Below are 14,421 nucleotides of genomic sequence, written 5' to 3' on the forward strand. Positions count from 1 at the left end.
TTTGCAAACTGATATGTGACACATACCGATGCCAAAATAACATGCAAAGAATTATTTTTTTAAACAATTTTTTAAAGCTAAACAGGTGAGCCTCAAAACAGGTGGGGTCCAAAACATTTTGTACATAAAACAATCTAGCTAATATGATCGCTGATGACTAATGTTAACCACAAGCACATAGCGCGCGCGCAGGTTGGACTGCGTTATTACTAATGTAACGTTAGGCATCACCTTCACCTTCACATCATCATGTTTTGCTGGGGAGACGGTTCGAGTGGACAGTTTGGTCTAAACTTTGAGAATGTGTCTGTTCCTATAGCAGGGAATATATTCTCTGATAAAGTCACAGAAATTGCTTGCGGGGAGCAACACACTTTATTTCTCACGGTAGATGGCAGGATCCTGTCATGTGGGCGCAACTCAAAGGGACAACTTGGCAGACAGAGGAACATAAATTCAAAACTACCAGGTAAGACATCAATGAATGCTATCGGAATATGTAGCCAGAATTTGCAGAATAAATGCAGATTATAATCACATTCTTATGTAGGCTAATTTGAAAAAAGTGCTACTGGAAAAGTACGTTTTGTTTGACTCTGAATGCGTTTATTATTTTTCATCACTACCCCCAAATATTTTTGTGATATTGTTCATAATGTCAGATTATATAATGTTTCGTTTCTGCTGCGTTTAACGACAACTTTTAGAAACTGACACCCCTCAATAAAACTACTGCACAATAGGCGCTCATGGTTTGGTTCCAGTTTCGTTTCTCCCAAAGTAGAGAAATGAAGAAAAAAAAATCCAATAAAATCCACACTAGGATCGAACTTGACGTCATCCTCAAGATGACTCAGATAAATTGACGATTAACTCCTTCATGCATTAAATTACATCTTATCAATGTTCTAGCATTTAACCCTTCCCGGGACAAGACAGGACTTCCAAATAAAACGTTGTCTAATCAAATCAAATTGTATTTGTCACATGCACCGAATACAACAGATGTAGACCTGTGTGTGTGCCTGTGTTCTACCCGTTTCAGCCCCAGTGGAGGGTCTGGGGGCAGTGGTCTCTGTGTCTTGTGGTCAGGACCACTCTGTTGCTGTGTGCGCGTCAGGACAGGTGTACTCCTGGGGGGCAGGGGGTGAGGGACAGTTGGGCATCGCACCTACTACTGTCTCCAAAGTCCCCAGGCCAAGGCAAGGAAACCTCCACTTCAACATGAAATAGATCTTGATAGTGAAATATCATCTATGATTTACATTGTCAAGTAATGAGAGCCCTCTTGGATTCCACTGATCACTAACAAAGACAATATGTACTAGATGTCTCCTTTTTTTTCACAGACCAGTTCCAATACCTTCGCCCTTGCCGATAACAGTGATACAGGTTGCTTGTGGAAATTCCCATTCTTTGGCCCTGACTAAAGGTATAACGTACTGTACCTACTGATGTCTCTCACACAGACTACATTCCATCTAAACTATGATAACCACATGCCTCAGTTAGACTACACTTAGAAAAAAAGGTGCTGTCTTAAACCTAAAAGGGTTATTCAGCAGTCCCCATACGAGAACCCGTTGGAGAACCCTTTTGGTTCCAGGTAGAACCCTTTTGGGTTCCATGTAGAAACCTTTTTTTCAGAGGCTTCTACATGAAAACCAAAAGGGTTCTACCTGGAACCAAAAGGGTTATCCTATGAGGATAGCCGAAGAACCCTTTTGGAACTATTTTTTCTAAGAGTGAACATCAAAAGGACAGTGAGGTGATATTTATTAGGAAAGAATGTAACTCTGGAATTGTTGTGATGTAATTGTAATGTAATATGTTATTTCTTTGTCTTCTACAGGAGGACAGGTGTTCTCATGGGGTCTGAACAGCCATGGACAGCTGGGCCTGGGGAAGCGAGTCTCTCTGCAGCCGATACCTGCTCTGGTGCGCTCCCTCACAGGGGTCCCAGTGACCCAGGTAGCAGCCGGAGGACCCACACTCTGGCCCTCACCCTCCCAGGCCTGGTCTACTGCTGTGGGGCGAACAGGGCTGGGCAGCTGGGACTCAACCGTGTGGATGAGAAAGGTACTACAACTCTCTCTCTTCGTACGCTACTTGTATAAAAAGCTAATCAGGCTTATCCACCAGCATTTTCTCATTTGAACATGGATTCCTTTGTTATAACCACTAAGTCATTTTCCAGATGTATTATAATGAGTGGGAATATTGCATGATGCTTGTATGATGCTTGTTCCCCCTGCCAGGCCGGTTCAACATCTGTTCTGTGCCTGCTCTCAGAGTCTTGGGAGTTTCCTTCATCAGCTGTGGAGAGGCACATTCTGCTGTTCTCACCAAGGTATCATACTATTACTGTGGAGAGGGACACTGTTGTTCTCACCAAGGTATCATACTATTACTGTGGAGAGGGACACTGCTGTTCTCACCAAGGTATCATACTATTACTGTGGAGAGGGACACTGTTGTTCTCACCAAGGTATCACACTATTACTGTGGAGAGGGACACTGTTGTTCTCACCAAGGTATCATACTATTACTGTGGAGAGGCACATTCTGCTGTTCTCACCAAGGTATCATACTATTACTGTGGAGAGGGACATTCTGCTGTTCTCACCAAGGTATCATACTATTACTGTGGAGAGGCACATTCTGCTGTTCTCACCAAGGTATCATACTATTACTGTGGAGAGGGACACTGTTGTTCTCACCAAGGTATCAAACTATTACTGTGGAGAGGCACATTCTGCTGTTCTCACCAAGGTATCATACTATTACTGTGGAGAGGCACATTCTGCTGTTCTCACCAAGGTATCATACTATTACTGTGGAGAGGGACACTGTTGTTCTCACCAAGGTATCAAACTATTACTGTGGAGAGGCACATTCTGCTGTTCTCACCAAGGTATCATACTATTACTGTGGAGAGGGACACTGTTGTTCTCACCAAGGTATCATACTACTACTGTATTTTTACTGAAGGCCCCAAGGGAGATGTTGGTGTGAAAGGAGACAAATACTACGGCAGTTCATTAGTTCATAAAAAGTATTTAATGTCCTAAACAGTGGGCCCACTGGGAGATAGTTCTGCACACAAAGTCAGCAGCCTCTCAAAGATACAATTCATCACATATTGGTAAATAAAGACAGTTATATAAAATGACCTTGAACAGAGGTGAAAAACAAATGATCAAGTGTCTGGTGGGTGTCTGGAAGAGATTGGCTACACAATGAACCATACAAGTTGTTGTCATACTAAATGAGAAGTTACAGTTTATTACATAATAGAAAGTCACAGGTTATACAGAATATGTCCTGATTATGGCTGTTATTACAGATCAAGCCTCAGGCCTACCAGAGTAAAGGTCGACCCTTCAATACTATTATACTGTCTCTTTAAGAAGTAATTAGGGCCCTGACCGGACCAGACCAGGAACAACTCTGGGCCTTGACATGTCAACAACTGGTTCTGGTTCTTTGTGGTCTTTAGGGTGGACAGGTGTTCACCTTTGGAGAGGGAAGCCGAGGCCAGCTTGGGCACAACGCATCAGCTAACGAACTCCTACCCAAACTGGTAGAGGGTATGGATGGACTGGCCTCACAGATAGCATGTGGCAGGTAATGACCAACAGCATAATGCTACTTATACACATATATACACATATAATAAACAGATAGGAAACCAATCTTGAACATTCTCAGTCTGACTGTTTTTGTCTTACTGTAACTCTGCCAGCCATCACACCCTGGTGCTGGGGTCCTCAGGTCAACTCTGGGCCTTTGGCAGTGGGGTCAAAGGTCAGCTAGGGACTGGCGTTACGGAGGGCTGCTTGCGACCCACCTCAGTGCTGCTGAAAAGGGATTCTGGTGGGGCAGCAACAGTCATACACAACGGTACCGGATACAATATGTATTCTATTCTATTCTATTCTATTTTGTATTTGATTCTATTCAATGCTATTATGCAGTTACATACTGACTATGTAGTGTTTGTGTGTACGAGATTTTATGTCCCTACAACCTCTTCTGTACATTTTGTTTTTTTACCAGACATGAAGATATCAGTGGGATGGAATTCAAACTTCATTTACACTGCTGAGGTAATGTTTCTGACCGTTTTATACCTCAGTAAAAGGGAGACTGAAACGTTCTAAGTGTCTCAAGCAGCTAATTCATGTTTGAGATATTCACATTTATTATATTGCTTTATCTGCCTTTGTAGAGTTCTGAAAGAGAACCGCCAATCGGGAGGTTAGATAAAGCCAAGCTGCAAAAATGGCTGTCGATGGAGCAAGGAAATTCAGAGGCGCAAAGGTTTTTGTTAGTTTTTATTTATTTTCTAGCTAACTCAAAATGAAATAAACAAACATTTATTGTTTGGTTGTATTTTAGTATTTCTTTTTTTATACGATTTTATTTTATATTTTAGAATCTGTACCAAACATATTCATGCAAACGATTACATCATACAAACCTCACTACATTACACCTGCCCAGACCCACTAGCCCCCACCCCTATCTCCAGTGCCCTTATCAAACTGCACCATTTTGTTTCTCTCCATCGCCCATGCTCTTTCAATTTTTTATAATTGTGTGAATGACGGAGGATTGGCTGATTTCCAGTTAATAACTCTTCTCATCAATTATCTTTAAAAAAGTATTATGTCCAACCCATCGGGTATGTCACTGCACCCTTCAGTTGTATTTATTTTGGTATAATTGTACTGAAACATCAAATATGTCCACATTTGTTCCAACAGAGAAATATCCTTGATGTTCTCAACAAGTTCAAGTCTGGTGGCCAATTTCACCAAAACCAGGTAAGCTATTTTAAAATGGAAGGTTTGGATAGTTTAAAATGAAAACGGTATGTGTACCAGGGGTATAGATGTAATGGTTCACCAAACCCACAGTTCGGGATGCATTGTGGTTTTGGGGTCACAGTTCAGTTTCGGTTAAGGTACAGCGGAAAATGTTTTTTTTTGTGTTTATTTTTGCAAAATACACTAAATTAAAAATCATTATATTTGTTGCCCAAGTCCAGTTTCATTCTGTTCTGACAGAGCTTGTTATGTTGGGTCTCAAGTAGAGGTCTAAAAAGTTGGACCCGTTCCGATATGGACCTGGAGCTTTCCCACCTGGAGAAATATGCATAAATACATTTTTAAATATAGAGACCTGTTCCAAACGGACCAAAGGACGACTAGTTCCATATAGACGTTGTCGGACCAGAGTGAGGGAAGCAGCAGAAAAGTCCATTTGTAAGCTATTTTATTAACCAGAGCTGATACAGTGCGAGGGAGGGTAGGTGACGGAGTGGCCTTATGAGGGAGAGCAGACGGAGGAAGGGCCTTGCAGTGTGTGTTCTGCGAGTAAGTGAAATGAGAGAAAGGAGGAGGCAGGGAGAGGCAGCAACCAACCGAGTCAACTTGCGCTAGTAGACTAGCTTCTAGCTTGTCATAGCTAGGTTATTTATCATCCAATATAATTACGTAGTATCTGTCTTGACTGCATCAATCTGCGAGAAGCTAGCTGGCTAAGATAAGCCAGCCATTTAGCTAGTAGACTAACGTCTAGCTTGTCATAGCGGTGTTATTTTGGATGCAGTACTTGCAGCATACTGCAGTTATACTTCACTCTGACTGCAATATTTTTTTGTAGGGGCGAGGTAATGGCATGCAACGCTACATAGCCTATAGGCCTAGTGTTATTTCTTTAATGTTATAATTCGGGTTCACAGTATGGACTGAACCGAGGTCCCGTACCGAACGGTTCAGTATGAAAAGGTGTACTGTTACAGCCCTAACCAGGGGTTGGAACTGGTTTAGGGAACATATTTTTTTTGTTTTCGAGGAACAGAACTAGAACTGAGAACAAAGGTGATCTATACTGTTTCAGAACAGAACCGTTAATTTTAAAAGCATGGGGAAAACACGCTACAAAGAGCCTATCTCTTATGAAAAAAGATTGCAGTCAGAGTGCAGTATAACACTGTAGTATAACTATAATTAGAATGCAGTATAACTGCAGTATGCTGCAAATCTAATTCAAAGGTCTAATTCAAAGATGTCAATGTAACTAATATGATGATATGATGATGAAGGTATGACGTGCACTGTAACTGACAGATCTTTTTTGTTGATCTTTTATTTTACTTTATCTGTACTTTCTTTGTGTTCCTACAATAAAAACAAAGTATAAAAAAATAAAGGAACGATATAAACCGTTACTTTTTGGGGGTTCGAACCAGTTCAGAACATCATTTGCATCATTTGCAACATCATTGCATCATTTGCTGGTCAGAACAGGAATGGAACAAAAAAAAGAATGGTTCTGTTCAGAGCGAAACGATTGGAAAATGATTTTGGTTCCATCCCATGATGTGTACAGTTAGAACTATGTTGTGTTCTTGCTAATGCTATGCCCTCGGTTTCTTATGACCAGTGAGATTCCACAAGCAGCCGGAGCTTTGACAGTGGACCTAGAAGCTGCTAGCCAGGTTTTCGACCAGCTACTGAACATACCTTGGATTAGGAAATCAGTTAAGATCAACTTACTCTTTAAACCCATATGTTAAATGAATATATATTTAGAACAGAACTAAATGTTACTCTCCTAATTTCTCTGTTAATTTTCTATATAGATAAATATTGAGCCACTGGTGGACAATATTTGCAGTTCAGCAGCTGTCATCAAGTCACCAGAGATCTTTATGCTACTACCCACAATCTCTCTTCTCCATGAGGACCTCAGCGTCATGAAGATGGTCTTGGCTTTATCTATAGTTATCGTTGAACATCTGAATGACACGGCCATAAAAACATTAAGTATATAACCTCTGACCTTGTCACTTTATCAGTGAATTTAGCATCAGTATAATTTTACAGAATTGTATTATAATAGAAGCATAGCTGACACTGACACATGACCATATATTATAAGATAATATTTTTTTTGCTCAGGCAATATAATTTACATATTTGGGACTTGTATTCTTGTACCATCTTATAGAAGAGTGGTGGTCCTCAATGGAGACAAACATCATGACTAAGCACATTCTGATGTGGAAGAATGCCCTGTCATTCATGCTGAGGAACGGTCTTCTGGCTACTCACAACCCCGGTGTCAAATTCCTGCTGGAAGCCCTCAAGTACCTCCACAGAGTCAGTGTTTGTGTCAATCATTTTTATAATCCTCCTGACCATTTTCTGTAGTTGCCGTCTGTCAGTATTGTTGATCATGCCCTAACATACTTCACATTGTGAACTGCAAGGCAGATGTGCAAATCTATTTTGATGCTGACATTATCTTATGACAAAGGCAAACAAAAGGGCCGGAAGAACCCAGGAAGTTCCCGCCAGTACCTTTTATGTGGAAGAGATCAACAATAGTGTTCTTCTATTGGAGGATGTGAATCTTTGGCGCTTTTGGTCAACAAGGGAGGTAATAAAATAACCAAATCATCTGTAAATTACTCAAATGTTAGAATGATAATGTGGTGGAATCTGGTTTCACTTCTCCAGTTCTTTCAGCGCAGGTTGATGGAATGAGACAGAGATGGAACCCATGTAGACTATTGAGATGCACTTTCATTTTTCTTGTGTCATTTCTAGGACACAGAGGTGACACCAGTCATCTTTTGCCGTTACCCATTTGTGTTGAGTCTGATCTGCAAGATGGCGATTTTCAACAGCAATGCACTTTTTACTAAGGTATACTGTGTTATTCCACTGGCTGTTTTATATCCTTATATCCTATATCCTTTATATCCTATATCCACAGCCTACCCAGTGGTTTCCAAAAACCAGTCTGTATATCACTCTAAATAGACCCTGGAGCTGACCCTGTATATAGCTTACTTTCTCATGTGTTTATTATATATATATATATATATATATAGCAGGAAATGCATTTCAATGTACTTGTGCACGTGACATGAAAACATTGAAACCAGTGTATATTTATATATTGCAGGAGATTCACAAACTCGCGCACCGGCTGACGGTGATGTGTCCTTCTGGAACGTTCCCAGACAACCCAGAATCTCCCCCTGCTCCAGTCTTCCAGTTGACCTTAAGGCGCCCGTCACTCATCGAAGACACCTTCAGACAACTGGGTGCTGCAGATCATGACTACTTCCAGAGAGAACTTGTGGTAAAATTATCTTTTGTCAGTTCAAAAGAGACAATAAAGTAACATTCAAATAATTATCCCTGAGACCGAATGTTACAACTCAACTAATCTTGGTCAAATCAAACCAAATCTCAGCTACTCGATTTAACACTTTAATGTTAGACTGTCACTACCCACTGGAAACACACTGGTTGAATCAACGTTGGTTCCAGTGAAACAAATGTGGAATAGACATTGAATTGACGTCTGTGCCCAGTGGTAGAGTCTAGAACTCAACCTAAACGTGGCCTATCTTACTGTATCCCTCAGGTGCGGTTTGTGGAGGACATGAAGCTGTCGCTCGTCAACAAAAGGGACTTCTTCCTCCATGTGTTTGAAGAGCTGTTGGCACCAGAGTCTGAGATGTTCATGTACAATGACACCAAGACACTGGTCTGGTTCCCTGCCAAGGTAAGAACTAGAATTAGGGAATTACGATTTCATTACTGTATAATAAATCACTGCACTCTCAAGCAAATTAAAATGGTTGAGTTAAAACAATCTAAATAAATTTAGTCAGTTAATAGCAACAAAAAGAGATTCAACCAATACAGCAGTGCCAGTATCTACACTGTATTAATCAATATACAATTGTTTACAAGTATAATCACCATCACTCCCTGCTCTCCTCCTGATGTACCAAGGTTTTATTATTACTTAGGCTGTGTCTTGTACACAATCGCAGCAAAAATGTTGAATTGCAATATACAGACAAAATAAATATACAAAAAAGGAGATAGAAGTTAGTTGAAAAAACAGCTTGGGATGGTGCCTGTTCTTGTTTATTCTTGATCTCTGCCTTGACTCATGCGCCACCTACCCTTACTACCAGCCCAGAGTGGAGGAGAAGAGCTACTTCCTGTTTGGTGTCTTGTGTGGCATGGCCCTGTACAACCACAACATTGTACACCTGCCCTTCCCTCTGGCCCTGTTCAAGAAGATGGTGGGGGTCAAGCCCTCACTGGAGGACCTGAGAGAGTTTGACCCTGTTGTGGGAGGGTACGTTTGTATTTTAAAATGTACATTTTAGCATTGAATTAGTGTCCCTTAGAAATTGATTGAAATGTTTAAACATTAATTTATTTTCATTGTAATTGAAGGAGTTTGCGGTACCTCTTGGAGGACTACACTGATGATGATGTTGAAGAAAACCTGGACATGACCTTCACCGTATGTATAATATTGAAACTGATTGTTGAGCAATGAAATATCCCTAGATACAGTATGTGAATAGTGGTAAAACTGTTTATTTTCATCAGGTGATCTGGGATGACCAGAAGGTGGAGCTGGATCCCAAAGAAACAGGAAAACCAGTCACAAGTTTTAACAAGTAAGGCTACAGCAACTTTTACTCCTACAGATGTAAGATCTTAATTTGATCACTCTGTTGCAGGAGAACTTTCCTGCAATGCAGGACATTTTAAAAGTGTAGTATATATTTTATGTTTAAAAAGGCTTCAGACATGATTTTCCCTTACAAAAAATGTATCAACTCCTACAAAAATGTTGGTTAATTATAATCCACATAATAATTCACATGTTCTGTTGCTGCAGGATTATTTTCCTGCTGTAGCAACCTGGCTCACATTACGGTCTATTGTCTGTAATGCATAATACAAGGTTGACATTTTAGAAGTTAGAAGTTACAACAATCAGGCTTTCTGAGTTTTTTAAAAATGTAAAAATACCATTAATTATATTTACAGGAAGCAGTTTGTTGATGCCTATGTGAACCTTGCCTTCAACCAATCAGCGGAGAAGGTGTTTGAAGAGTTCAGGAGAGGCTTCTTCAAGGTGTGTGACAGGGACGTGGTGGAGTTGTTCCAGCCTGAGGAGCTCAGGGGAGTCATGGTGGGGAAAGAGGACTACGACTGGGACACGCTCAAACAGGTCTATATACAACCATCATTCATTACTCAGTGTGGGGCTGGGTGCTGACTTTAGAAATTAGGGCAAGGCCTCCCGGGTGGCGCAGTGGTTAAGGGCGCTGTACTGCAGCGCCAGCTGTGCCATCAGAGTCCCTGGGTTCGTGCCCAGGCTCTGTCGTAACCCGCCGCGACCGGGAGGTCCGTGGGGCGATGCACAATTGGCCTAGCGTCGCCCGGGTTAGGGAGGGCTTGGTCGGTAGGGGTGTCCTTGTCTCATCGCGCACCAGCGACTCCTGTGGCGGGCCGGGTGCAGTGCGCGCTAACCAAGGTGGCCAGGTGCACGGTGTTTCCCCTCGGCGCATTGGTGCGGCTGGCTTCCGGGTTGGATGCACGCTGTGTTAAGAAGCAGTGCGGCTTGGTTGGGTTGTGTATCGGAGGACGCATGACTTTCAACCTTCGTCTCTTCCGAGCACGTACGGGAGTTGTAGCGATGAGACAAGATAGTAGCTACTACAACAATTGGATACCACGAAATTGGGGAGAAAAAGGGGTAAAATTCAAAAAAAGAAAAAAGAAAAAAAAGAAATTAGGGCATAAATCAATCAATGTGTTGATGCATTTATATCAATGTGGATTTCCTTTGATGTCAAGTTATGGGTGCGTATCTCAAGTTAGGACTGGGACTAGGAGATAATGTGCTATACATGGTGCTTTGTGACATACTGTGTGACTTTGAGTGGTGAATCGTTTAAATGGTGTGCAAGTTTAATATTGTTTAATTATTGCTGCCATTTGTTTGGTTTGTATATCCAGAACACTGTGTATGATGGAGAGTATCATGCCAGACATCCCAACATCATCACATTCTGGGAGGCTTTTGAGGAACTGACAGATGACCAAAAGAAAGCTTTCCTCCGTAAGTATGGCACTAAATTGCTCTCGGTTGAGTAAAACTGGAGGAACCATACAGTCTTTCATAATGCTGGTTCAGGGTTTTGTCTGCATATTTGAACTTCCTGTTCTACAAGAGCATTTACACATCATTTTTGTCTGAACACATTTGAGTACCGTAATTTCCGGACTATAAGCCGCTACTTTATTCCCACACTTTGAACCTCGCGGTTTATACAATGACGCGGCTAATTTATGGATTTTTCCCGCTTTCACAAGATTCATGCCGCCAAAAAACTGAGCACCGTCACATAATGTGACGTAAATCGAGCGCGCTCAAACTTCCCATCATTCTGATTACGGTAGTAATTTTGTCACCCTCATCATGGCAAAGACACGGAGAAATGCATATGATGCAGCTTTCAAGTTGAAGGCGATCGATCTGGCTTTTGGAAAAGGAAATAGAGCTGCTGCATGGGAGCTTGGCCTTAATGAGTCGATGATAAGACGTTGGAAACAGCAGCGTGAGGAACTGATTCAGTGCAAAAATACAACGAAAGCTTTCAGAGGGAAGAAAAGCAGATGGCCCAAAGTATTTGCAGCCACTCGACATCAGTGTAAATCGTGCATTTAAGGTGGCGCTCCTTGTTCAGTGGGAGGCTTGGATGACAAGTGGGGAGAAATCCTTCACTAAAACGGGCCGCATGCGAAGAGCAACTTATGGTCAAGTCTGCCAGTGGGTCCTGACAGCGTGGAGCATTGTCAAAAAATCCACTATCATCAACGGGTTTTGAAAGGCTGGACTGCTGCGTGTTGAAGGGGCAGCATGAGCTCAGCGGGGTATTTGCCTCCGGATTAAAGTGATGAGAGCGACAATGAAAACGATCCAACATCGGATGAAGCAATTCTGAGGCTATTCAACTCCGACACCGAAGGAGATGACTTCAGTGGTTTCAGTGCACAGGAGGAGGAAGATAGTGACCAATGACTTTCTTGGTAGTCTACTGTTTTAATTTTTGTTACAAGCCGTGTTTCGTTAAAGCCTATTTATTTTTGTTACAACGCCGTGTTTCGTTTAAAGGCTGTGTAAAGTTAATTTGTTTCAATGTACCGGTAGGCACCTGCGGCTTATAGACATGTGCGGCTTATTTATGTACAAAATACATATTTTTTAATAATTCAGTGGGTGCGGTTTATATTCAGGTGCGCTTAATAGTCCAGCAATTACGGTAATTAGCAGACACTTACCCAGAGTAACTTACTGGAGCAATTAGGGTTAAGTGCCTTGCTCAAAAGCACAACAACATATTTTCACCTTCTTTGCTCAAGGTTTTTAACCAGGGACCTTTTGGTTGCTGGCCCAATGCTCTTAATCACCAGGCTACCTACCACACAACGACATCCACTATATTTCTTCCCATTCTGTCTACCTTTCACTCTCTCTCCCCTCCTTCTCAGTGTTCTTGACGGGCTGTGATCGCGCTCCCATCCTGGGCATGGACAAGATTCAGATGAAGGTAGCGATCCTGCAGAACTCTACTGAACTACATTTCCCAGAATCCCTTACCTGCCACTTCCTACTGCTGCTGCCTATCTACCCCTCCAAGGAGATGCTGCTGGCCAGGCTCAAAGAGGCAGTGGCCCACAACAGAGGCTTCTGGAAGGAGTAATGGACACTATATATAGGCTACTGCTGTGTTCATCATTTCATTCAATGTGTTTCTTACATGTCAATATATCACTTCAGTTCAGCATAGGATTTTGGTTATAGCCTCTTTCTCGTTTCCGATTTGCCTGTTTTTTTTCAAACTTTTACATTTAGCCTTTTACCTTGGCTTTTTCTATTGAAAATGTGAAAATGGCAAATCTAGGATATGTAGGCCTACCCTATTATAGAAAAAACATTAATTGACTTAATGTCTACTAATTCTGGGTGTGATTTTTAAAAATAACATTCTTATTCAGTAATATACATTCAGTAATATACATTCAAGAGCCTATTTATTTATGCATGTTTTCTTTATTGATAGTGTGTGACATTTGATGTAATTCTACATGTGAACATCCTTTTTTTCTGGACACGTCTGCATCATCTTTTAACATATATGTCTGTATCTTGTGTTTTATTGACGGAATAATTCTGTCTGTATCTAATAAATAGAGATGATTAGTTCACCTCAGTTTTCTTTTATCAATGGGAACTGCTGTCAGCACTTCGATGCAGAGCAGTGGTGTGGTTTCTCCAACAACGTACATAACGTTCTGAGAACCATATGTTTCTTAGAGCTTGGTGAGAGGGTGGTTGTCCTATGGTTATTTTGCATACAACCTTCCCATAACGTTTCCTACAGGTTTCCTCAGGGTTCTATTTAAATTAATGTTCTCAAATTGTTCAGAGAATGTTAAGAAACAATGTTCTTCCATGGGAATTTCAGGACTTCAGCATAACGTTTCTTACAGGTTTTATTTAAAGTAATGTTCTCAGAACATTCAGAGAATGTTAAAAAAAAGGTCTGTGGGAATTTCAGTACTTCAGCATAACGTTTCTACAGTTTTCTTCATGTTCTATTCAGTCATGTTCTCAGATGTTTAGAGAACATTAAGAAACAATGTTTTTCTGTGGGAATTCCAGGACTTCACATAATGTTTTCTGCAGGTTTCTTCCTGGTTCTATTTAAAGTAATGTTCTCAGAACATTAAGAAAACTTTCCATAAAAACAAGAACCCATAGTAACATTCAAAGAACGTTATTTGAAAACATATACATTCCATTCCCAGCATCAACAAAATTCTCTATCCTCTATCTTGTTAAGTGTGTTCGGGTGTGTTTGCTGCACCCACTAATTGGCCACACCTGATCTTAATTAGTGCTTGTTTCCTTTGAAATGGGATCTGTTTGAATAGACTAAAATGAACAGCTTTCTATGAGTTAAAAAACATGGCATGCTTGCTACATCCTAGTGGTGCAGTGGACTAATTCCATGGCTAGAGAACAGAGAGATGATGGGTTTGAATCTCACTGACGCCATGCAACATAAAAAAATAAATGAGTTTGCATGATTAATGCCAAAGCAAATTAATTGTGCTTGGAGTTCAAAACAGTTAACCTAAACTAGCAGTGTCATTAAAATTCTTATTAAAACAGTCTCAGGACATTATTTTATTACCCTATAATTTCTGTTCTCAGAATGGTATTAAAACACCCCAGGAAATTTTTCAGGGAACCATAGAAAAACCTCCCTGCAACCTAAAAATGTAAGTTCCCGGAACAGGCAACATTTTCACTTCCATTCTCAGAATGCTTAAAAAACATTCTGTTTTCACTGTCAGGAAACGTATGGCTTTGTCCCCAGAACCAATGGGAAACCAAAAAAGTACTTTCGAACAACTTCCAAGGAACCAAATGTGCTAGCTGGGTTGTTTGTTTGTTTAAAATACTTTACCTCTACCCTGTCCCACTGCATATGAGCCAACCTGATAT

The 14,421-nt window shown here is 41.0% G+C and overlaps 1 protein-coding gene across 1 annotated transcript in view; it reads left to right on the forward strand.

Moving 5' to 3' along the window:
• Positions 1–13,115, forward strand: part of LOC112261276 (E3 ISG15--protein ligase HERC5) — a 31,396-nt gene extending 18,281 nt beyond the window's left edge. Inside the window, 21 exon segments of the mRNA XM_042315612.1 lie at positions 1,046–1,202; positions 1,853–2,079; positions 2,259–2,350; positions 3,500–3,627; positions 3,746–3,903; positions 4,060–4,109; positions 4,232–4,323; positions 4,770–4,829; positions 6,454–6,550; positions 6,653–6,836; positions 7,021–7,172; positions 7,330–7,452; positions 7,623–7,721; positions 7,984–8,163; positions 8,452–8,592; positions 9,014–9,180; positions 9,282–9,351; positions 9,441–9,511; positions 9,888–10,071; positions 10,863–10,965; positions 12,399–13,115. Of these exon segments, the coding sequence (XP_042171546.1) occupies positions 1,046–1,202; positions 1,853–2,079; positions 2,259–2,350; positions 3,500–3,627; positions 3,746–3,903; positions 4,060–4,109; positions 4,232–4,323; positions 4,770–4,829; positions 6,454–6,550; positions 6,653–6,836; positions 7,021–7,172; positions 7,330–7,452; positions 7,623–7,721; positions 7,984–8,163; positions 8,452–8,592; positions 9,014–9,180; positions 9,282–9,351; positions 9,441–9,511; positions 9,888–10,071; positions 10,863–10,965; positions 12,399–12,610 (2,747 nt within the window). The 3' untranslated portion in view covers positions 12,611–13,115.
• Positions 13,116–14,421: the final 1,306 nt, after the last annotated feature.

The sequence above is a fragment of the Oncorhynchus tshawytscha genome, unplaced genomic scaffold, assembly GCF_018296145.1.
Source record: "Oncorhynchus tshawytscha isolate Ot180627B unplaced genomic scaffold, Otsh_v2.0 Un_contig_4718_pilon_pilon, whole genome shotgun sequence".
NCBI lineage: Eukaryota > Metazoa > Chordata > Actinopteri > Salmoniformes > Salmonidae > Oncorhynchus > Oncorhynchus tshawytscha.